Source organism: Pan troglodytes, chromosome 12 (genome assembly GCF_028858775.2).
Source record: "Pan troglodytes isolate AG18354 chromosome 12, NHGRI_mPanTro3-v2.0_pri, whole genome shotgun sequence".
In the NCBI taxonomy this organism is placed as follows: Eukaryota; Metazoa; Chordata; class Mammalia; order Primates; family Hominidae; genus Pan; species Pan troglodytes.
The window spans coordinates 52,563,735-52,589,097 of record NC_072410.2 but is presented as its reverse complement, the minus strand read 5'-3'; the positions used below and the strand labels follow the sequence as shown (position 1 = coordinate 52,589,097).

At 47.1% G+C, this 25,363-nt stretch overlaps 1 protein-coding gene across 12 annotated transcripts in view; it reads right to left on the bottom strand.

Moving 5' to 3' along the window:
- Positions 1 to 5,778: 5,778 nt before the first annotated feature.
- Positions 5,779 to 25,363, bottom strand: part of C2AH2orf42 (chromosome 2A C2orf42 homolog) — a 41,521-nt gene continuing 21,936 nt past the window's right edge. For all 12 annotated transcript variants that reach the window (XM_024354115.3, XM_054677373.2, XM_024354114.3 and 9 more), the window contains 4 exon segments: positions 21,714 to 21,821; positions 21,270 to 21,370; positions 16,810 to 16,972; positions 5,779 to 6,461 (listed from right to left, as the gene is read on the bottom strand). In XM_024354115.3, coding sequence (XP_024209883.1) covers positions 6,253 to 6,461; positions 16,810 to 16,972; positions 21,270 to 21,370; positions 21,714 to 21,821 — 581 coding nt within the window. In that variant the 3' untranslated portion in view covers positions 5,779 to 6,252.

Sequence of the window (25,363 nt, the reverse complement as noted above, 5' to 3'; positions counted from 1 at the left end):
TGTCCCTTCTTAGGAATCTTTGTAGTTAATACCACTGTATACAGTCAGACCACAATTTTGTTTCATGAAAAAGGCTGGAAGTAAACATAATGAAAGGTTAAAGATGCTTGGGGGTGCTAAGAATCATTTTCTACCTATCTTTTCCCTTTTCCCCCCACGTTTTTGAAACTCAGTCTCAAAAAATTTTAAAAATAAAGCTTCTACATCAAAATACGCATTTTAACTAGGTCCCTGGGTGATTCCTGTGCACATTAAAGTTTGAGAAGTGCTGTTGTAAATAAAGTAAGTTGTCCTGCTCCCTTGGTACAGCAGGTGGGATGGTAGATGCGAAGGGCGCTTGCAGAACTGGATGATGGGAAGACAGGCAGGTAGGGAGCAAGGTTGGTAAGGAGGATTAAAAAAAAAATCAAGGCTGGGCGCGGTGGCTTATGCCTGCAATCCCTGCGCTTTGGGAGGCCAAAGCAGGCGGATCACCTGAGGTCGGGAGTTCGAGACCAGGCTGACCAACAGGGAGAAACCCCATCTCTACTAAAAATACACAATTAGCCGGGCATGGGTGGCGCATGCCTGTAATCCCAGCTACTGGCGAGGCTGAGGCAGGAGAACTGCTTGAACCCGGCAGGTGGAGGTTGTGGTGAGCCGAGATCATGCCATTGCACTCCAGCCTGGGCAACAAGAGCGAAACTGCGTCTCAAAAAAAAAAAAAAAAAAAAAAAAATCCTACGAGTGTCAGAAAATATGATCTGCCACAAAGGAAAACCAGGAAATCAGAATTTGGGAGCTAAAGGAAGAAGAAATAGGTGAAGCAGGTAAGCAGATCTCTTGAGAAAATTCACTAATAGACACAAGGGCTGCCCCACTGTGGGTGATTTTTTTGTGTTGTCTGTGACTTACAGGGTCTAGTTATTATAATTCACAGAGCTTGGGGAGAGCAGCCCCTGCCCATCTCCTCCAGCAGGGTATAGTGAGATTTCTCTGGGTTCTTCTAGCTGAGGGCATATTCTGGGCATTTTCGGACAGGGGAGAACCAGGGATAGGAGGAGCTGGCTGAGGTTCTGATAGAACGGTGTCTGTTGGATGAGGGCTGGAGTATGTATGGTGTGTGCTTGTGTATGCACATGTGGGCTGGAGGGAAGGGCAGGGCATTGGCACCAACCCAGGACAGCAGTCACTGAAAGATGGGGTGAATTTAGGTGATTGGGAATTAGTGGGCCCACAAAGCCACAGGGCTGATGACATCTGGTACCTTGAAAGTCAGGTGGCAGGCCTACAGATCTCTTGGGTGGATAGTTCTTGGAGTTAGAGTTTGGAGGTCCCCAAGTAGCTTCTAAATATTAGCAATCTGGCTGGGCGCCGTGACTCACGCCTGTAATCCCAGCACACTTTGGGAGGTCGAGGCAGGTGGATCACCTGAGGTCAGGAGTTCAAGACCAGCCTGGCCAACACGGTGAAACCCCATCTCTACTAAAAATACAAAAATTAGCTGGGTGTGGTGGCGCGTGCCTGTAATCCCAGCTACTCGGGAGGCTGGGGCAGAAGAATTGCTTGAATCCGGGAGGTGGAGGTTGTAGTGAGCCGAGATTGCGCCACTGCACTCCAGCCTAGGTGACAGAGCGGGACTCCATCTCAAAAAAAAAAAAAAAAAAATTGTATATATATATGCAATCTGTTTTATATATATATAAGCAATCTGTTGAGATAACAGTAGTACTGGTAGAGGCAGGGCCATAGTAGATTAGAACCAAAGTGTTCTGAGTGGAGGAGTAGCAAGTTGTTGTTCTCATGATGACCATGATGTCAGGGGCCCCAGCCATGTTGCCTGGAGAAGGAAGAGTTAAGAAGGCATCCCTCTCAGACCTATTGATACACTCAGTCTGAGAATGATCAGTCTGTGCGGTAGACAGGAGGCCGTGCGGGTATGGAGGGTTTTAAGCTGTTCTCTCCAGAATACAAATGGTGGCTTACCTTGGAGAGGCAGCACCTGGGCAGTCCTTAGAGATCCCATGGACTGATGGAGGAGGGGTGCAATGGACAGTACACGTGGGAATGTGTATGGGTGGGGAGGTAGGTGGATGCGGGGTTTGAGGAGTGCTGCTGTGGGAGTATCTGGGACCACTCTGGGAGAGAGTGGGGCAGGCCCGAAATGAGATCAACACTGATGTTGTCCCAGAGGTGTCTGGAGGCTGGGAGTGGGTGCAGCAGTTCTGCTGGTCCTCCTAGGCCCGTGCTTGACTTGGTAGAGGGGGTGTCAAGTTAGAAAAAAAGGGGTGACTCTGAACTCCATTCCAGATTGTGATGGGCTGTGATAGTGTCCTGGAGTGGTGCTGGGGGGAAGATCTGACTGCTTGAGTAGAGTCCTCTTTGGGTGGATGATTTGCTCCACCCATGTGTTTTGTGGCCCCTGTGGTTCTTCTGAGTCAGTCAGGTATTACTAGACCAGGCATCTGCCTGTCACCCACAGGTGTGTTTTGTGAAAAAGCTGTGACTGATGTCCTCCAAGTTCTCAGGTTGAAGGATTTCTCAGAATGGCCAACCACGGTCTTTCCTTGGGTGTTCCTGCTCTTCAGGCAAGCCTCTGCCATATCTAGTTTTTGTTTGTTTGTTTGTTTTTGAGATGAGTCTCGCCTCTATGGCCAGGGTGGAGTGCAGTGGTGCGATCTTGGCTCACTGCAACCTCTGCCTCCCAGGTTCAAGCGATTCTCCTGCCTCAGCCTCCCGAGTAGCTGGGACTACAGGCACGCGCCAACACGCCTAATTTTTGTATTTTTAGTAGAGACGGGGTTTCACCATGTTGGCCAGGATGGTCTCAATCTCTTGATCTTGTGATCTGCCCACCTCAGCCTCCCAAAGTGCTGGGATTACAGGCGTGAGCCACTGTGCCGGGCATGCCTCATCTAGTTTTATCTTCTCCACCTATCCAAACCCTTCCTCTCCTTTGAAGCCCAATTCAAGTTCTAGGTCTCTGTGCACCTCCCTGGATTCTCAACAATTTACCCTATTGTCTGACGCACTTAGTAGCTGACACAAACCAGCCTCTCAATCACAGAGGGTAGACAACACAATGTGGTTATTCCTTCTCTTTTAGGGGCATAGCACCTCTCTTACCAAAAATGTCTCCCCCTCTGTTAGGCCAATCAGTGCCTTTTTGGGGGCTGGGAGGGGTTCTGCCTTTTGGATCAGAGAGTGGAGCAGTGAGTCCTGCTCCAGTGAGGAAGCCATACATTCAGGCACTTCAGGAGCCAGAATTCCTACTAGGGGAGCTGCTCTGTGCTGAGATCAAATGAAGCCCCAGAGAGAGGCAGAAATGGGTCAGATGGACCCTAGCTCCACAGGTCTCGAGGCCCAGCCACATCAGCTCCAGCCCAGTGTGGTTGTCTAGCTCTACTTTAGTGTCCACAAGCCAGTCATTCATGCCTCTTTTGCCCAAGCTGGTTAACCGGCTTTCTGTCACTCGCAATTCAAAGTACCTGGTATGGCCGAGCGTGGTGGCTCACGCCTGTAATCCCAGCACTTTGGGAGGTCGAGGAGGGCAGATCACGAGGTCAGGAGTTCAAGACCAGCCTGGCCAACATAGTGAAACCCCGACTCTACTAAAAATACAAAAAAAAAAAAAATTAGCTGGGAATAGTGGCGGGTGCCTGTAGTCTCAGCTACTTGGGAGGCTGAGGCAGCAGAATCTCTTGAACCCAGGAGGCGGAGGTTGCAGTGAGCTGAGATCACGCCACTACACTCCAGCCTGGCGACACAGTGAGACTCCATCTCAAAAAACAAACAAAAACAAAGAAAGTACCTGGCACATAGTAGGCATGCAAGAAATGTTCATTCCCTTCTTTCCTCCTTAAAGATAGGCTTATACTTCTGGGTCTTTCAGTATCTCTATTCTGTGATCATTCAATCAGAAACAGCAATTGAATTTTACTAACTGTTTGGAGAATATATAGAGATACAAGTATGAAGTGAACAAGCTATTACAGGCATTAGTTTTAAACAGCAATATTCCTTTGATACCTGTGAGAGGTGACAGCGTGCTGGCAGTCCTCAGAGCCCTCGCTTGCTCTCGGCACCTCCCCTGCCTGGGCTCCCACTTTGGTGGCATTTGAGGAGCCCTTCAGCTCCCCCCCCACTGCACTGTGGGAGCCCCTTTCTGGGCTGGCCAAGGCTGGAGCCCACTCCCTCAGCTTGCAGGGAGGTGTGGAGAGAGAGGCACGAGCGGGAACCTGGGCTGCGTGCAGCGCTTGCGGGCCAGCTGGAGTTCCCGGTGGGCGGGGACTTGGTGGGCCCGGCACTCGGAGCAGCCAGCCAGCCCTGCTGGCCCCCGGCAATGGGGGACTTAGCACCCGGGTCAGTGGCTGTGGAGGGTGTACTGGGTCCCCCAGCAGTGCTGGCCCACCGGCGCTGTGCTCGATTTTTCGCCGGGCCTTAGCTGCCTTCCCGCTGGGCAGGGCTCAGGACCTGCAGCCCGCCATGCCTGAGCCTTCCACCCACTCCATGGGCTCCTGTGCGGCCCGAGCCTCCCTGACGAGCACCACCCCCTGCTCCACAGTGCCCAGTCCCATCGACCACCCAAGGGCTGAGGAATGCGAGCACACGGCGCAGGACTGGCAGGCAGCTCCACCTGCAGCCCCGGTGTGGGATCCACTGGGTGAAGCCAGCTGGGCTCCTGAGTCTTTGGGGGAATGTGGAGAGTCTTTATATCTAGCTCAGGGATTGTAAATACACCAATCAGCACCCTGTGTTTAGCTCAAGGTTTGTGACTGCACCAATCGACACTCTGTATCTAGCTGCTCTGGTGGGGACGTGGAGAGTCTTTATATCTAGCTCAGGGATTGTAAATACACCAATCAGCACCCTGTGTTTAGCTCAAGGTTTGTGAGTGCACCAATCAACACTCTGTATCTAGCTGCTCTGGTGAGGACGTGGAGAACCTTTATGTCTAGCTCAAGGATTGTAAATACACCAGTCGGCACTCTGTATCTAGCTCAAGGTTTGTAAACACACCAATCAGCACCCTGTGTTTAGCTCAAGGTTTGTGAGTGCACCAATCGACACTCTGTATCTAGCTGCTCTGGTGGGGCCTTGGAGAACCTGTGTGTGGAAACTCTGTATCTAACTAATCTGATGGGGACGCGGAGAACCTTTGTATCTAGCTCAGGGATTGTAAACGCACCAATCAGCGCCCTGACAAAACAGGCCACTCGGCTCTACCAATCAGCAGGATGTGGGTGGGGCCAGATAAGAGCATAAAAGCAGGCTGCCAGAGCCAGCATTGGCAACCCGCTTGGGTCCCCTTCCACACTGTGGAAGCTTTGTTCTTTCGCTCTTTGCAATAAATCTTGCTACTGCTCACTCTTTGGGTCCACACTGCTTTTGTGAGCTGTAACACTTACCGCGAAGATCTGCAGCTTCACTCCTTAGCCCAGCGAGACCACGAGCCCACCGGGAGGAACGAACAACCCCAGATACGCTGCCTTAAGAGCTGTAACACTCACCGCGAAGGTCTGCAGCTTCACTCCTGAGCCAGCGAGACCACGAACCCACCAGAAGGAAGAAACTCCGAACACATCTGAACATCAGAAGGGACAGACTCCAGACGCGCCACCTTAAGAGCTGTAACACTCACCGCGAGGGTCCGCGGCTTCATTCTTGAAGTCAGTGAGACCAAGAACCCACCAATTCCGGACACACCTGGATCTCTTTTTCCAGTATCACTATCAGTTAAATCCCGCCTCCCCCCCACCTCCAAAATTTATAATTTTATAAACAGGCGACCATGAGATATAATTTGGAAAAACTAGTGACACTGCTTTATTTGAGAACAGAATAAAGAGCGTGGCTGGAACTCTGCCAAGATGGTCTTTAACATTCTGCCCTAACCAGGGTGTTAACTTTCCAACACTGTTGGTGTATGGCTGAGTGCTGCAGATTTCTCAGAGAATTAGCAAAAGGTTGAAATAAACGCTAAAGATGAGTCCGTAAGAAGGAAAATAAGCTGGTTTTCTTTCCGTTCCTTTTAAAACTCTAGCCAGAAATACTGCCCAATGCATAATGAAGACTGTACACAGCAGCACCAAAAAGGCTATTTACAAGAGATTTTCTTCAACAGAATCCACTTGAAAGCACTGAGAATTTGCATCTTAGCTAAGAGCAGTTCACCAAGGAACAGGGCCATCTAAGTGCCTACCTAGCATTTAAAGTTGTCAAGGGGTGGGGATGTGCAAATTAAGCAGCAAAAGATTATTATCTTGTTTTGCTTTAAGGGAAAGTAATAGTGGTCAGAGGGGCCAGTTCCAAGGGCTGGTCCAAGGGGGGCCGCTGGTCTTGGTACTCCGCCACATGCCCATTCCGGTGGTGGCCATACTCAAACTTGATCCGCAGCTCACCAATCTTAGATTGGGGAAGGATATCTGGGATCCACTCGATGATGAAAGGTGTTGGCTCCTTTTGATCTGGGGAAGTGTTGCCTAAAGAGAAGAAAGGATTATTAGTACAATTCCACCTAACTCTAATGGGTGTTCCTAATTGCAAAAAAAGTGTCCGGAATTGGAGCAGTCTGTTCAGCTTTGATAATCAGAAGGCCGAATGAGGTTTATAAATTCAGTGGTGATTGGGATATCAGATTTATTGATCATCATGAAGTTTTTGGGTTATTTTGTTTTTTTTGAGACGGAGTCTCGCTCTGGCACCCAGGCTGGAGTGCAGTGGCGCAATCTCGGTTCACTGCAACCTTTGCCTCCCGGGTTGAAGCAATTCTCCTTCCTCAGCCTCCTGAGTAGCTGGGATTACAGGCACGTGCCACCACACCTGGCTAATTTTTTGTATTTTTAGTAGAGATGGGGTTTCACCATGTTAGCCAGGATGGCTCAATCTCCTGACCTTGTGATCTGCCCGCCTCAGACTCCCAAGTGCTGGGATTACAGGCGTGAGCCACCACGCCCAGCCATCATGAAGTTAAAACGTATATATTTAGGCCAGGCATGGTAGTTCACGCCTGTAATCCCAACAGTGTTGGTGGGCAAGGCGAGAGGATAGCTTGAGGCCAGGAGTTTAAGACCAGCCTATGCAACAAAGTGAGACCCTGTCTCTACAAAAAATTAAATTAGCCAGGTGTGGTGAAATGTGCCCATAGTCCCAACTACTTGGGAAACTGAGGTGGGAGGACTGCTTGAACCCAGCAGTTCAATGCCACCCTGGGCAATACAGTGAGACTTTGTCTCAAAAAAACAAAGTAATACAAGAAAACAAGAAGGATAGGCCAGGGACAGTGGCTTACACCTGTAATTCCAGCACTGTGGGAGGCTGAGGTGGGCGGATCACTTGAGGTCAGGAGTTTGAGACCAGCCTGACCAACATGGCAAAACCATCTCTACTAAAAATACAAAGATTATCCAGGTGTGGTAGCATGCTCCTGTAGTCCCAGTTACTCGGGAGGCTAAGGCAGAAGAATCGCCTGAACCCAGGAGGTGGAGGCTTCAGTGAGCAAGATCGCACCATTTCACTCCACCCTGGGCAACAGAGTGAGACTCCGCCTCAAAAAACACCCCCAAAAAACAAAAAAAAAAAAGAAGGATGGATTAATGTATATACATTTTTATATTATAAAAATTAACAATGTATATACATTTTTCTCTCAGCACTACTAAATCTTCGACTTCATTAGCTAATATTTTACTTTTTTGTTTGTTTGTTTGTTTTTTGAGATGGAGTATTGCTCTGTTGCCCAGGCTGGAGTGCAGTGTTGCAATCTCGGTTCACTGCAACCTCCGCCTCCTGGGTTCAGGTGATTCTCCAGCCTTCCAAGTAGCTGGGACTACAGGCACGCACCACCATGTCCAGCTAATTTTTGTATTTTTAGTAGAGACAGGGTTTCAGCAGGTTGGCCAGGCTGGTCTCGAACTCCTGACCTCTGGTGATCCTCCCACCTCAGCCTCCCAGAGTGTGGGGATTACAGGCGTGAGCCACTGCGCCTGGCTTATATTTTACTTTTAACTTCACTATGTTACTCTCCCTCCACTTTAGCCTAAACAGTCACCCCTTTTAAATTCCTTCCCTCTACTTCTTTTGGTCCTTTCTCACAAAGACTAAGACATCACTGATATGATGAGAAACAAAGCATCCATCCACCCACCCCAGACTAACAACCTTATTGGCAGGGTATTTTGGTCTGTTTGGTTTCTTTTAGTCATAGAATATAAATGTTAGGTATTATCTAGCTCATGTTTGTCACAGACATTCTAGCTTCCATTTCAAATGATATCTGGAGCTGCTGCCAACTTTTCACTTAAATATCAATGAAGACATAGAAAAAGATGAAAACTTACAACTGATGAACACTAAGACCACTGGCAGCTTCTGGGAGGAAATATAAAACAGGTGGAGATGGATGGAAAGAAACCTACCCAGACTTTGGCCATAGCATATCCCATCTTTCCTTCATAAAGGGAGGCTACATGGAAAAAGGCAGGAAAATACTTTGTCTCTCTCACTGTTTGTGCCCTGGCTAGTACTTGTACAGAGCAGCAAATGAGCAGCGCCACTTCGTTTCCTTTAGAACATCTCACACACACCCCTCCCCACTCATGTACCTGAATTCTTGATGACTGCAAAGGGGACTTGGAGGAGAGTAGGTGCATTTAAGGTGAATAGCAGGGCCAGGTGCAGTCGCTCACGTCTGTAAACCCAGCACTTTGGGAGGCCAAGCCGGGCAGATCATGAGGTCAGGAGTTCGAGACCAGCCTGATCAAGATGGTGAAACTCCGTCTCTACTAAAAATACAAAAATTAGCCAGGCGTGGTGGCACGCCCCTGTAATCCCAGCTACTCAGAAGCCTGAGATAAAAGAATTGCTTGAACCTGGGAGGCAGGGGTTGCAGTGAGCCAAGATCGCACCACTGCACTCCAGCCTAGGCAACAGAGCAAGACTCCATCTCAAAAAAAAAAAAAAGTGAATAGCAGTGGCAGAGTGTGTTCTGGAAGGTAGAGTCTGCACTAGTAAAGCAATTTGGGTGTGAGAAAGAGGAGAAACCCTTGAAAACTATATATGCGGAGAATCTTAGTTTTGTGTGTTTTTTTCCTATATTCCATTATTAGCAATGAAGGAGGCAGAGATGGTCAGGAGATGCCACTGTGGTAGGAAAGAGAAACATTAGATCTGAGAACTCTGCATCAGCGCTCCACATACAGATCTGAGAGGGAGCCAGCCATCATGCAGGAGTGGTCCCAAGCAACCTGCCTGTTACCAAAATTTGAGTCTGGACAGATCTTTTTTTTTTTTTTTTTTTGAGACAGAGTTTCGCTCTGTCGCCCAGGCTGTAGTGGTGCGATCTCGGCTCACTGCAAGCTCTGCCTCCCAGGTTCATGCCATTCTCCTGCCTCAGCTTCCTGAGTAGCTGGGACTACAGGCGCCTGCCACCACGCCCAGCTAATTTTTTTGTATTTTTAGTAGAGGTGGGGTTTCACCATGTTAGCCAGGATGGTCTCGATCTCCTAACCTCGTGATCCGCCCGCCTTGGCCTCCCAAAGTCTGGACAGATCTTAATCTGTTCAGTAATAAGTAAAGAAAAGAACAGGAAATTAAAAAAAAAAAAACACTACATAAGGAAAAGGGAGTAAATAGCTAGAAGAATCAAAGGAAGGGAAAGCAATGACTGATATATCTATCCAAAAGAAAATTTAAACGGCCGGGCGCGGTGGCTCATGCCTGTAATCCCAGCATTTTGGGAGGCCGAGGCGGGTGGATCACGAGGTCAGGAGTTCGAGACCAGCCTGGCCAATGTGGTGAAACCCCGTCTTTACTAAAAATACAAAAATTAGCTGGGCGTGGTGGCGGGCTAATCCCAGCTACTCGGGAGGCTGAGGCAGGAGAATCGCTTGAACCCGGGAGGTGGAGGTTGCAGTGAGCCGAGATTGCGCCACTGCACTCCAGCCTGGGTGACAGAGCAAGACCCTGTCTCAAAAAAACAAAAAAACAAACAAAAAAAAAACACAGAAATTTCAGGGAACTGTTTAGCATCCACAAAAGAAAAAAAATAAGATCCAGCCTTTATGAAAATAAGGCCAGAATCATTAAGGAGAGCTCAGACTGGGAGGAAAAGGCAGCTGGATGAGAGTAAAAGGAAGACGAAGAAGAAAAGGCCAAATTTCAAGAATCACAAAGAATAGAATTAAAATCTACACGGTCAGCTGGGCACAGTGGCTCATGCCTGTAATCCCAGCACTTTGAGAGGATCAGGGTGGAGGATCACTTGAGGTCAGGAGTTCAAGACCAGCCTGGGCAACATAGTAAGACCCCCATCTCTATAAGAAATTTTTACTAAAAAAAAAAAAAAAAAAAAAAAAAATCTGACATGGTTCTAAAATATATTATAAACCCGTAATAACCCAAAGAGTGTGGTACTAGCATGCATCTAGACAGATTAAAGGAACAAAACAGAAAGATTAGAAATAGACACAAATACAACAGGAATTTAGCCTAAGATAAAGATGGCATTTGTAACTACTAAAAGAAGAACAAATAAGTGTTTCTTCTAATAAATGGTTTGTATCAACCAGATATCCATCTGGAAGAAAATAAAAGGTGGTGGAATCTTATCTATAACTTACCTAACTTACATCATGATAAATTCCAGAGAATCAAAGTTTTTTGTTTTGTTTTGTTTGAGACAAGGTCTTGCTCTGTCACCCAGGCTGGAGCGTAGTGACACAATCATGGCTCACTGCAGCCTCGACCTCCAGGGCCCAAGCGATCCTCCCACCTCAGCCTCCAAAGTAGCTGGGACCACAGGCATGTACCACCATTCCTGGCTAATTTTTTTTTTTTTTTTGAAAGTAAGTTTATTAAGAAAGTAAAGGAGGCCGGGCGTGGTGGCTCACGCCTGTAATCCAGCACTTTGGGAGGCCAAGGCGGGCAGATCACAAGGTCAAGAGATCAAGGCCATCCTGGCCAACATGGTGAAACCCCGTCTCTACTAAAAATACAAAAATTAGCTGGGCGTGATGGCACAGGCCTGTAGTCCCAGCTACTCAGGAGGCTGAGGCAGAAGAATTGCTTGAACCTGGGAGGTGGAGGTTGCAGTGAGCAAGATCGCGCCACTGCACTCCAGCCTGGTGTCAGAGCAAGACTCCATCTAAAAATAAAAAATAAAAAGAAGGTAAAAAGAAGGTAAAGGAATAAAGAATGGCTACTTCATAGGCAGAGGAGCCCCCGGCTAATTTTAAAAATTCTTTTATAGAGATGGGGTCTCCCTGTGTTGCCCAGGCTGGTCTCAAACTCCTGGGCTCAAGCTATCCTCCAACCCCAGCCTCCCAAAGTGCTGGGATTATAGGTGTGAGCTGCTGTGCTCTGTCAGATCAAAGATTTAAACATAGAAAAACTCAGGTTAAAGAATACTTTTGAAAAATACAAAATTAGGCCGGGTGTGGTGGCTCATGCCTGTAATCCCAGCACTTTGGGAGGCCGAAGCGGGTGGATCACCTGAGGTCAGGAGTTTGAGACCAGCCTGACCAATATGGTGAAACCCCATCTCTACTAAAAATACAAAAAATTAGCCAGGCCTGGTGGCAGGTGCCTGTAGTCCCAGCTACTCGGGAGGCTGAGGCAGGAGAATGGCGTGAACCTGGGAGGCGGAGGTTGCAGTGAGCCGAGATTGCGCCACTGCACTCCAGCCTGGGTGACAGAGTGAGACTCCATCTCAAAAAAAAAGAAAAAAAAAAGAAAAATACAAAATTAAACACTAGCAGAACTAAACTAAGAATATGGTATCACTGGCCGGGTGCAGTGGCTCATGCCTATAATCCCAGCACTTTGGGAGGCTGAGGCGGGCAGATCACCTGAGGTTGGGAGTTCAAGACCAGTCTGACCAATGTGGAGAAACCCCATCTCTACTAAAAATACAAAATTATCTGGGCATGGTGGCACATGCCTGTAATCCCAGCTGTTTGGGAGGCTGAGGCAGAACAATCTCTTGAACCCGGGAGGCGGAGGTTGCGGTGAGCCGAGATTGCCCCATTGCACTCCAGCCTGGGCAATAAGAGTGAAACTCTGTCTCAAAAAAAAAAAGAATATGGTATCACCTTCAAAAACTATGAAGACAAGACAGAGAACGTAGTCCATTTAGCAAAAAATAAGACAAAAGACCAACTACATAAATTATAATAAATATAAAGAGGATAGACCATTAAAATTAGAAAAACTCAAAACCAAGTATATAATGTTGATAAGAGATTCCTCTAAGTTGGGCCTGGTGGTGTGTGCCTGTAGTCCCACCTCCTCGGGAGGCAGAGTGGAAGGATCACTTGAACCCAGGAGTTCAAGGCTGTAGTGCACTATGATCACACCTGGAAATAGCCATTGCACTCCAGCCTGAGCAACATGGCAAGACCCTGTCTCTGAAAAAAGATTCCATTAAAACAGTGTCACAAAAAAGTTAAAACTAAATGGATGGCAAACATATTAAAAAAAATAAAAAACAGGCCAGGCATGGTGGCTTATGCCTGTAATCTCAGCACTTTGGGAGGCTGAGGCACGAGGACTGCTTGAACCCAGGAGTTCAAGACCAGCGTGGGCAACAGAGTAAGACCTCGTCCCTACTAAAAATAAAAAGAAATTAGCTGGGAATGGTGGCACATGCCTGTAGTCCCAGCTACTCAGGAGGCTGAGGTGGGAGGATCGCTTGAGCCCAGGAGTTTGAGGCTGCAGTGAGCCGTGATTGTGCCACTGCACTCCAGCTTGGGTAACAGGGCAAGACCCTATCTCAAAAAAAAAAAAAAGTAAAATTTAAAAAATTAAAAGAATAAAAAACAAAAGAAAGCTGGTGTCACTGTTGTAATACTGGACAAAGAATTTGGGGCAAAGTTATTTTTACATTGATAACATACAATTTACGTTAACAACATCTGGCAATAACTCTGATGTACCAACAACACTGCATTTAAAATAATTAAAGGCTTTTAGAAATATAAGAAGTCATTCAGGGAAACATAATTTTAGAAGCAAATGGTAAAATGACTCTTCTAGTCTTTGGCAGGTCAAAGAGATAACAGAGAGGACTTAAACACCAAAATAAGGCCGGGTGCGGTGGCTCACGCCTGTAATCCTAGCACTTTGGGCGGCCGAGGTGGATGGATCATGAGGTCAGGAGATCGAGACCATCCTGGCTAACATGGTGAAACCCCGTCTCTACTAAAAATACAAAAAATTAGCCGGGCGAGGTGGCGGGCGCCTGTAGTCCCAGCTACTCAGGAGGCTGAGGCAGGAGAATGGCGTGAACCCCAGGGGGCGAAGCCTGCAGTGAGCCGAGAACGCACCACTGCACTCCAGCCTGGGCGACAGCGAGACTCCGTCTCAAAACAAACAAACAAACAAACAAACAAAAAAACCACCAAAATAAAATGAAAAAGCTATATATAGCTGGGTGTGGTGGCTCACGCCTGTAATCCCAGAACTTTGGGAGGCCAAGGTGGGCGGATCATCTGAGGTTAGAAATTCGAGACCAGCCTGGCCAACATGGCGAAACCCCATATCTACTAAAAATACAAAAATTAGCCGGGTGTGGTGGCATACGCCTGTAATCTGAGCTACTCAGGAGGCTGAGGCAGGAGAATCACTTGAACCCGGGAGGCGGAGGTTGCAGTGAGCCGAGATCGTGCCACTGCACTCCCGCCTGGGTGACAGAGCAAGACTCTATCTGAAAAACAAACAAAAACTATATACGAGTTTATATTGGATAAATAACATCTATGCTAGCACAAATTCATATCATATATTGTTACTGAAAAAACATTTTAAAATTCCTAAAAAGAAAGAAATCAAGGCCGGGCTTGGTGGCTAACGTCTATAATCCCAGCACTTTGGGAGGCCGAGGTGGGCGGATCACCAGAGGTCCAGAGTTCGAGATCAGCCTGGTTAACATGGTAAACCCTGTCTCTACTAAATATACAAAAATTAGCTGGGCATGCTGGCGTGCGCCTGTAATCCCAGCTACTCAGGAGGCTGAGGCAGGAGAATCGCTTGAACCCGGGAGATGGAGGGTGTAGTGAGCCAGGATCGCACCACTGCACTCCAGCCTGAGCGACAGAGTGAGATTCGGTCTCAAAAAAAAAAAAAAAAAAGAAAGAAATTAAAGATACATCTTCTGACCTCAAAATAATAAAACTAGAAATTGGAAACTAAGAATATGAAGATGAAAAGCCTCAACTAATTTGAAATTTTAAATACAAGGTACTGAGGACAGAGAGAAACTAAACTATAATTATAGATGATTCAGATAATAACTTTAAATGTTATCAAACATTAATTTAAAAAATTGCATATTCCTTTTATTATTTATATATTTGTTTTTGAGACAGAGTCTGGCCCTCTCGCCCGGGCTGAAGTGCAATGGCACGATCTCGGCTCACTACAACCTCCACCTCCTGGGTTCAAGCAATTCCCCTACCTCAGCCTCCCGAGTAGCTGTGACTACAGGCACGCACCACCACACCCGGCTAATGTTTTGCATTTTAGTAGAGATGGGGTTTCACCATGTTGGCCAGGATGGTCTTGATCTCCTGACCTCGTGATCTGCCCGCCTCAGCCTCCCAAAGTGCTGGAATTATAGGCATGAGTCACCATGCCCGGCCACACCTGGCTAATTTTTGTATTTTTAGTAGAGATGGGGTTTCACTATGTTGGCCAGGCTGGTTGGAACTCCTGGCCTCAAGTAATCCACTTGCCTAGGCCTCCCAAAGTGCTGGGATTACAGGCATGAGCCACCGCGCTTGGCCGATTATTCCTTTTTTTTTTTTTTTGAGACGGAGTCTTGCTCTGTTGCCCAGGCTGGAGTGCATGGAGTACAGTGGCGCGATCTCGGCTCACTGCAAGCTCCACCTCCTGGGTTCACACCATTCTCCTGCCTCAGCCTCCCGAGTAGCTGGGACTACAGGCGCCCACCACCGCACCCGGCTAATTTTTTGTATTTTAGTAGAGATGGGGTTTCACCATGTTAGCCAGGATGGTCTCGATCTCCTGACCTTGTGATCCGCCTGTCTCAGCCTCCCAAAGTGGTGGGATTACAGGCGTGAGCCACCGTGCCCGGCCCTCGGCGGAGTATTCCTTTTAAAAGCTACAAAAATAAAACAGTTCCAAGAAAATATTAGGAAAAATTTTAAAAGAGAAATTATTGTAGACAAAAGAAGGAAATAATTTAAAGCAAATTTAGGGACGGGCCTGGTGGCTCACGCCTGTAGTCCTAGCACTTTGGGGGGCCGAGGTGGGCAGATCGCCTGAGCTCAGGAGTTCGAGACCAGCCTGGGCAACATGGTGAAACCCCGTCTCTACTAAAATACAAAAAATTAGCTGGGCGTGACGGTGGGCGCCTGTAATCCCAGCTACTCGGGAGGCTGAGGCAGGGGAATCGCTTGAATCCAGGAGGCAGAGGTTGTGGTGAGCCAAGATCATGCCACTGCACTCTATCCAGCCTGGTGACAGAGCGAGACTCCCTCTCCAAAAAAAAAAAAAAAAAAAAATTTAGGGCCGGGCGCGGTGGCTCACGCCTGTAATCCTAGCACTTTGGGAGGCCGAGACGGGCGGATCACGAGGTCAGGAGATCGAGACCATCTTGGCTAACACGGTGAAACCCCGTTTCTACTAAAATTACAAAAAATTAGCCGGGCGTATTGGCGGGCGCCTGTAGTCCCAGCTACTTGGGAGGCTGAGGCAGGAGAATGGCGTGGACCCGGGAGGCGGAGCTTGCAGTGAGCCGAGATCGCGCCACTGCACTCCAACCTGGGAGACACAGCGAGACTCCGTCTCAAAAAAAAAAAAAAAAAAAAATTTAGAACTGAAAAAAGCCAGTTACCTGATTTGGAAAACACCATAAAGCAGATGAAATTCAAGTACAGTCTAAAACAGACTTAGAAGAGATTTTAATTTTTCTTCTTTTAGTAAAGTGGGGGTCTTGCTATATTGCCCAGGCTGGTCTTGAATTCATGGCCTGAAGCGATCCTGCTGCCTCAGCCCCTAAAGCTCTGGGATTACAGGCATAAGCCACTGTGCCCAGCTTTCATTTACTATTATCACTACTGGGACTTCATCAAGGGTACCAATTTAATATTAAGTATATTAAAACTAAGAGATTTCCATAACTGGCAATAACAAGTTAGAATCAGGATAGATATTTCATTCACAAGAGCAGCAAAAAATATAATATTCACAAGAATTTGACAGAATAATTATAAATTCTAAATTTCTTCTGGAAGAATAAATACAAAACTGAAGAAACAAAGGGAGGCCACCAGATAGATCACAAAGCTAAATTAGTTAAAACTATGGCTGGCATGCATTTATTCATTCAGCAAGTCTTTTTTTTTTTTGAGGCTGAGTCTCACTCTGTCGCCCAGGCTGGAGTGCAGTGGTGAGATCTCGGCTCACTGCAACCTCTGCCTCCTGGGTTCAAGCGATTCTTGTGCCTCAGCCTCTCGAGTAGCTGGGACTACAGGCACGCACCACTACACCTAAGTTTTGTATTTTTATAGTAGAGACTGGGTTTCACCATGTTGGCCAGGCTGGTCTCAAAACTCCTAACGTCAAGCAATCCACCTGTCTTGGCCTCCCAAAGTGCTGGGATTATAGGCGTGAGCCACAGCACCTGGCCTGTAATTTTATTTTTGAAAACACTGGTTCAATTGAAACAAAATACCTTATCCCACGATTGCCTTTACAAGGTGAATGAATGTGTCTTCTTTGTTTAAGGTCAAGATCCAAAGCTTTGGACAGTGTACTGTACTGTTCACCGGCTGACACTCAAAGGAAGATGCACTTCTGAAGTTCACTTACCAACTTTGAGAAAAGTTTTTAGTTCCAAGGGTCGCAGCACTGGTTGTTTTTCTATACGACCGTAGGTTTCTGCTATGCTTTCTACTTCCACTTTAGGGCATTTAAATAGCTCATAAGTCCCATCTCGGTTCTGGATAAAGCTACGGGTGATTTCCAAGGGCATCTGGACACCAAGACAATACCAAAAAAAGGTGAGAGAGAAAACTTTCAAAACAGACCAATACCTGGATGACGACAAATCTTTTATTATTCCTTCTTTCTTGTTAAGTATATTCAAATGAATTACAACTTCCCTGTTTTTCAAGAAAATCCTGTCAACAAATCTGCCTTTTCTCCCTTACATCATTCATGGCTTTCCTTTTTTCTCTAAAATCTTAAATTTCCACCCCAGCCAAACTATATACCAATTGAGCCTCTAACATCTTCATGGGTACATGACTGCTGCTGGCACAGACCTGCTCTAAAATCAGTTTTATTCCTTCCCCTACTGCTCTGCTAGCAGCATTCTTCTCTTAAATTCCTTTGTTCATAGCACCTACAGCTCACCTCACATCCTGTATGCTTCATACTATCCTTGGGACTGAGCCAAGCAGAAATGGAACTGGATGCTGTGGTGACCCAGAGCAAATTACAAACTTCTCAGAGCCTGTTTTCTCATGGGCAAAATGCAGTTAATGCCAGGGCATGGCTGGGAGGTCAAATGAGGTGATGGAGGTAAGTAATGCCTGACAGTGAGAAGCTCCATGATGGTTAGCTCTCTTCTCCCACATGCCTGCACCCTGAGTTGCTTCAGTGTCTCCCTAAATGTCATCCATTCCAGGCTAAAAACTGCCTCTGTGCCATGTGCATTTAAAGGAGTTCCTCAAGTGTTTTTAATGCCAACACAGCCCTTTTCTAGGGTTCACATGTATTTATTTTTTTAAGAGGCAAGGTCGCTAGGAGTGGTGGCTCACGCCTGTAATCCCAGAACTTTGGGAGGCTGAGGTAGAAGGATCACCTGAGGTCGGGAGTTTGAGACCAGCCTGACCAACATGGAGAAACCTCATCTCTACTAAAAATACAGAATTAGCCAGGCATGGTGGCAGATGCCTGTAATCCCAGCTACTCAGAAGGCTGAGGCAGGAGAATCGCTTGAACCTGGGAGGTGGAGGTTGAGGTGAGCCAAGATCACACAATTGCACTCCAGACTGGGCCACAAGAGTGAAAGTCCGTGTCAAAAAAAAAAAAAAAAAAGAGTCAAGGTCTCACTTGGTTGCCCCTGCTGGAGTACAGTGGCACAATCATGGCTCACTGTAGCCTCCAACTCCCAGGCTCAAGTGATCTTCTTGCTTCAGCTTTCTTAGTGGTTGGGACTATAGGCACACACCACCAGGCCTCACTTTTTCTTTTTTTCTTTTTTTTTGGAGATGGAGTCTAGCTCTGTCACCCAGGCTGGAATGCAGTGGCACGATCTCGGTTCACTGCAACCTCCGCCTCCCAGGTTCAAGTGATTCTCCTGCCTCAGCCTCCCGAGTAGCTGGGATTACAGGAGCAAGCCACCACGCCCGGCTAATTTTTGTATTCTAGTAGAGACGGGTTTTCACCATGTTGGCGAAGCTGGTCTCAAACCCCTGACCTCAGGTGATCTGCCCACCTTGGCCTCCCAAAGTGCTGGGATTACAGGCATGAGCCACCTCACCAGCCTCTTTTGCTTTCTTTCTTTCTTTTTATTTTTTTAAGAGTAGGGGCCTTTGCTGGCTGGGCGCAGTGGCTCACGCCTGTAATCCCAGAACTTTGGGAAGCCGAGGAGGGTGGATCACCTGAGGTCAGGAGCTTGGGACCAGCCTGGTCAACATGGTGAAAGCCTGTCTCTACTAAAAATACAAATTAGCTGGGCAGGATGGTGTGCTTGTAATCCCAGCTACTCGGGAGGCTGAGGTGGGAGAATTGCTTGAACCTGGGAGGCAGAGGCCGCAGTGAGCCAAGATTGTGCCCTGCATTCAAGCCTAGACAACAGAGTGAGACTCTGTCTCAAACAAAAAAAAATAGCAGGGGCCTCGCTGTGTTGCCTAGGCTGGTCTTGAACTCCTGGCCTCAAGCAATCCTTCATCTCAGCCTCCTAAATCGCTGGTATTATAGCCACCATGCCTGGCTCACATGTAAATTCTGTAGCTATCAAACAACTTATTTTTTTTTTTCCTGAACAGAAGAATGCCTTGCAATTAAGCTACTCTTAATGTATCAAATCACATTATGCTGAATTTTCTACTTTTTTGGAGATGAAGTCTCGATCTTGTCCCCCAGGCTGGAGTGCAATGGCGCGACCTCAGCTCGCTGCAACCTCCGCCTCCCAGGTTCAAGCGATTCTCCTGCCTCAGCCTCCCGAGTAGCTGGGATTACAGGTGCCTGCCACCATGCCTGGATAATTTTTGTATTTTTAGTTGTGACGGGGTTTCACCATGTTGGCCAGGCTGGTCTCAAACTCCTGACCTCAGGTGATCCGCCTGCCTTAGCCTCCCAAAGTGCTGAGATTACAGGTGTGAGCCACCATGCGCGGCCTGAATTTTCTACATAATTCTATTACTGTAGGAAAAAAAACTCCATCTCAGATTTTCAGGATCTACTTGAAAAACATACATACATATATATTTTTTGAGACAGCGTCTTGCTCTGTCGCCCAGGCTGGAGTGCAGTGGTGCGATCTCGGCTCACTGCAAGCTCCGCCTCCCGGGTTCACACCATTCTCCTGACTCAGCGTCCTGAGTAGCTGGAACTACAGGCGCCCGCCACCATGCCTGGCTAATTTTTTTGTATTTTTAGTAGAGACGGGGTTTCACTGTGTTAGCCAGGATGGTCTCGATCTCCTGACCTTGTGATCCGCCTGTCTCGGCCTCCCAAAGTGCTGGGATTACAGGCGTGAGCCACTGCACCCGGCCCGAAAAACATTTTAAAATGTGTAAGACAGGCACAGGGGCTCACGCCTGTAATCCATGCACTTTGGGAAGCCAAGTCGGGCAGATCACTTGAGATCAGGAGCTTGAGACCAGCCTGGCCAACATGGCAAAACCCTGTCTCTACTAAAAATACAAAAATTAGCCAGGCGTGGTGGTGCGTGCCTATAGTCCCAGCTACTCAGGAGGTTGAGGCATGAGAACTGCTTGAACCTGGGAGGTGGAGGTTACAGTGAGCCGAGATCGTGCCACTGCACTGTAGCCTGGGCAACAGAGCAAGAGACTCTGTCTCCAAAAAATAAAAATAAAAACATAAAATGTCTAGTGTGGCTGGAAGTGGCAGATTACACCTGTAATCACAGTACTTTGGGAGGCCAAGATAGGAGGACTGCTTGAACCCAGGAATTTGACACCAGCCTAGGCAACATAGCAAGACCCTATCTTAAATTTTTTCTTTTTTTTTTTTAATTAATAGGGTGGGCCTGGTGGCTCATGCCTGTAATCCCAGCACTTTGGGAGACTGCGGCAGACAGATTGCTCGAGTCCAGGAATTTGAGACCAGCCTGGGCAACATGGGGAAACCCCATCTCTACAAAAATTAGCTGGGCATGGTGGCATGTGCCTGTAGTCCAAGCTACTCAGGAGGCTGAGGTGGGAGGATCACTTGATCCCAAGAGGTGGAGGTAGAGTGAGCTGTGACTGCACCACTGTACTCCAGACTAGGCAACAGAGTAAGACTCTGTCCCAAAAAAACCAACATTAAAAAAAAAAAGACCAAAAAAAATTTTTTTTTAAAGGGTCATTTCTCAGGCAGGCACAGTGGCTCATGCCTGTAATCCCAGCAGTTTGGGAGGATCATGAGGTCAGGAATTTGAGACTAGCCTGGCCTACATGGTCAAACCCTGTCTCTACTAAAAATACAAAAATTAGCCGGGTATGGTGACACGTGCCTGTAATCCCAGCTAGCCGGGGGGCTGAGGCAAGGGAATTGCTTGAACCCGGGAGGCAGAGGTTGCAGTGAGCCAAGATTACACCACTGCACTCCAGCCTGGGCGACAGAGCAAGACTCCATCCCAAAAATAAAATAAAATAAAAAGGGTCATTTCTCTAATGAGAACAAAGCTGTAGTTTGGGGAGGAGGGTTTAACTGTGCTGGTGCCACTGACTTCACAAATATTATATCATCTCAAATTATTTATATACTTTCTAGCTGCCTGCCAGTCAAATCTAGGACTCATCATAAGTATTAGGGGATCATTATTTAATTTATAAGAAAAATTATGTTTTTTTAATCCCAAAGGCAAAGGAAAAGTATATTCCAATTTAAGATACTTTTTTCAAGCCATAGGGAACACACATTAAAACTGGAGTCAGAACTATAAAGCCAGGGATATTTCTGAATATCTCTTAGCATGAAAAAAAGAAACTCTGGTGTCTGTAACTCAAGGAACCAGTGCAAATATAGTCCCTGTACTTGCCTCCCTCTCTTCCCTTCACAACCCTCCCACTGTTATAGAAATAAACTCTCACCTCTGGGGTATCTAAGATTTGTTTAACTTGCAGGATATTAGTGATATGCCAAGTATACTTGGAAAAGGTTCCCAGTGGCAAGGCATCTTTCCGAACAAAAGCTTCAACGTGAAAAAAGGACAAAATTAGATTACCAAAAAATAACATTTTCTTTTATTGTATTTGTTACCTAGTTTCTAATACAGTACTATTATTTCCTTATAGATTCTCAGCACTTTTAAAAAGAAATTCTAGAGGCAAATATATAAAAGGTTTTGGCAGAAATGTGACAAATCAGTTGATGTAGATAATTGATATGCTGATCATTGAAGGCTTTGTGCTCCAGACATGTGAGTAGAAGTCCTAACTCTGAATACTCACGGTGAATATTCCACACAGATTTTTTCCAAACATAATTCTCTATGTTCGAGACATCCATCACTATACCAAAGGGAAATCCTGTACCTGTGGTGGAGTTGGGGAGCCGTTTTTTTGCACTTCCTATAGATATTCTCTGTTGCAGGGCATCAAAAAATGACTGAGGAATGTGGAACACCAATGGTTCTGGTTTGCCTATGGGAAACAAGAAGAAACAACTCATTTAAAGAAACTCAGTGGACTTTCTGATGTACAGGGAGAGGTGGAAGAAAAGGAATCAAGGGACGGTAATAACTAAAAATACCACTGAAATTTCTTTATACAGAGGCAAAAAGAAGGCTTTGATTGACCTTTCTGGGCCAAGAACTGTCACTAGTCCTACTGTTGATCCCTTGCAAACATAAAAAACACAGCGTAGCCTGGGCAACAAAGAAAGACCCAGTGTCTATAAAAAAAAAATTTTTTTTTGAGATGGAGTCTCACTCTGTTGCCCAGGCTGGAGTGCAATGGCATGATCTCGGCTCACTGCAACCTCTGCCTCCCGGGTTCAAGCAATCCTCCTGCCTCAGCCTCCTGAGTAGCTGTGACTACAGACATGCGCCACCACGCCTGGCTAATTTTTGTATTTTTAGTAGAGATGGGGTTTCACCATGTTGGCCAGGCTGGTCTCAAACTCCTGACCTCGTGATCCACCCACCTCGGCCACCCAAAGTGCTGGGATTACAGGCATGAGCCACTGTGCCTGGCCAAAATTTTTTTTTAATTAGCCAGGCATGGTGGCATGCACCTGCTGTCCCAGCTACTTGGGAGGCTCAGGTGGGAGGATCAACTGAGTCGAGGAGGCCGAGGCTGCAGTAAGCCATGATCACGTCACTGCACTCCAGCCTGGGCAACAGAGTGAGACCCTCCCTCAAAAAGGAAAAAAAAAGAAAAGAAAAGAGAGGCCAGGCGTGGTGACTCACAACTGTAATCCCAGCACTTTGGGAGGCCGAGGTGGGTGGATTACCTGAGGTCAGGAGTTCGAGACCAGCTTGGCCAACATGGTGAAAACCCATCTCTACTAAAAAAAAAAAAAAAAAAAAAAAAAAAAATTAGCTGGGCATGGTGGTGTGTGCCTGTAATTCCAGCTACTCAGGAAGCTGAGGCAGGAGAATCGCTTGAACCCAGGAGGCAGAGGTTGCAGTGAGCCGAGATCAGGCCACTGCACTCTAGCTTGGGCAACAGGGCGAGACTCCACTGAAAAAAAAGAAAAAAGACAATGAAAAAACAAACCAACACAGTAGACCCTTGTCATCCACCAAGTATAACATTTCAAATCCGCAAATTTTAAAAAGACCAACACAGCACAGACTTTCCCCCTTAAAGGGTATGCGAAGTAAGATGGGATGAGAACAATGAGGCCGAGGTGGCTGCCTCCACTTGATTCCCTTTTGCTCGCTATCCCCAGGTTCTTGCTATTTGCATTCATGTCTAAGCAAACTAATGACATGCTCTCTCACCCGATGGTCAGCACCATGAATGCTGAGGGACTACAAGTTAGGACACTGCTTACCCAGCAAGCATCTGTCTTTCTCTCTGAATATGACCTCAAGGCAGGTAAAATACTTGAAAGTACTTAACGAACCTCTTAAAGAAACTTGCGGCCAGGCACGGTGGCTCACACCTGTAATCCTAGCCCTTTGGGAGGATGAGGCAGGTGGATCACCAGGTCAGGAAATTGAGACCATCCTGGCTAACATGGTGAAACCCCATCTCTACTAAAAATACAAAAAATTAGCCGGGCGTGGTGGCATGCGCCTGTAGTCCCAGCTACTTGGGAGGCTGAGGCAGGAGAATCGCCTGAACCTGGGAGGCGGAGGTTGCAGTGAGCCAAGATCATGCCACTGCACTCCAGCCTGGGCGACAGAGTGAGACTCTGTCTCAAAAAAAAAAAAGAAACTTGTCAGACATTAGGTCAACAAAAAGAGTTAAGGGGAGGGGGTCAAGTGAGTTCAGAGTCTTTCTTAAAAATTCTGTCCAGACCAGGTGCGGTGGCTCACACCTGTAATTCCAACACTTTGGGAGGCCTAGGCAGGCGGATCACTTGAGGTCAGAAGTTCGAGACCAGCCTGGCCAACATGGTGAAACCCTGTCTCTATTAAAAATACAAAAATTAGCCAGGAGTGGTGACGCATGCCTATAATCCCAGCTACTCAGGAGGCTGAAACACGAGAATTTCTTGAGCCTGGGAGGTGGAGGTTGCAGTGAACTGAGATTGTGCCACTGCACTCCAGCCTGTGTGACAGAGCAAGACTGTCTCAAAAAATAAAAAAGAATTAACTTCAAAAAGGTAAAACACACACACTCATAGTCCAGGAGCAAGCTGATGGAAACTTGGACAAAGGTGGTAGTAATGGAGATGGTAAGATGGAGTAGAGGGTGGTACAGGAATGGGATGGAAGAGGGAATAGGATGGGATGGAAGAGGACTACAAGTGTTTAGCTTATAGTATTATCAATATTCTGTTTTCTGGGCTGGGCACGGTGGTTCACGCCTGTAATCCCAGCACTTTGGGAGGCCGAGGTAGGTGGATCACCTGAGGTCAGGAGTTCAAGACCAGCCTGGTTAACATGGCGAAACCCCATCTCTACTAAAAATACAAAAATTGGCCAGGCATGGTGGTGCGTGCCTGTAATCCCACCTACTTGGGAGGCTGAGGCAGGAGAATCGCTTGAACCTGGGAGGTGGAGATTACAGTGAGCCAAGATCACGCCACTGCACTCTAGCCTGGGCGACAAGTGATTCACCTACCTCAGCCTCCTGAGTAGTTGGGACTACAGGCCTCTGCCACCATGCCCAGCTATAGGATACTTTTTTTTTTTTTTTTTGAGATGGAGTCTCACTTAGTCGCCCAGGCTGGAGTGCAGTGGTGCAATCTCAGATCACTGTAAGCTCTACCTCCTGGGTTCACTCCATTCTCCTGCCTCAGCCTCCCGAGTAGCTGGGACTACAAGCGCCCGCCACCACACCTGGCTAATTTTTTTGTATTTTTAGTAGAGACGGGGTTTCACTGTGTTAGCCAGGATGGTCTCAATCTTCTGACCTTGTGATCCGCCCACCTCAGCCTCCCAAAGTGCTGGGATTACAGGCGTGAGCCACCGCACCCGGCTGCTAACAGGATACTTTTAAGGCAACAAGTAGAGACTGGCTAGATCTGAAACTGGTGACGTTCCATGAGACTATAACAAATAACACCCAAATCCAGCCTGTGTTCTCCAATCTTCCTCAGCATGTTTATGTCCCTTTTTTTTTTTTTAGATGGAGTCTCACCCTGTTGCCCAGGCTGGAGTGCAATGGTGCAATCTTGGCTCACTGCAACCTCCGCCTCCCGGGTTCAAGCAATTCTCCCACCTCAGCCTCCCAGGTAGTTGGGACTACAGGCACCCACTATAATGCCTGGCTAATTGTTTTGTATTTTTAGTAGAGACAGGGTTTCGCCATGTTGGCCAGGCTCGTCTTGAACTCCTGACCTCAAGTGATCCGCCCACCTCGGCCTCCCAAAGTGTCGGATTACAGGTGAGAGTCACCATGCCCGGCCAGTATGTTTAGTAATTCTATATAACTATCTTAGTCTCATGTGTTTAGCTTTTCAATTTTTCTTTTTTCCATACAGGGTCTCACTTCGTTACCCAGGCTGGAGTGCAATGGCACTATTTTTTGTAGAGATGGGGTTCACTATGTTGTGCAGGCTTAGATTT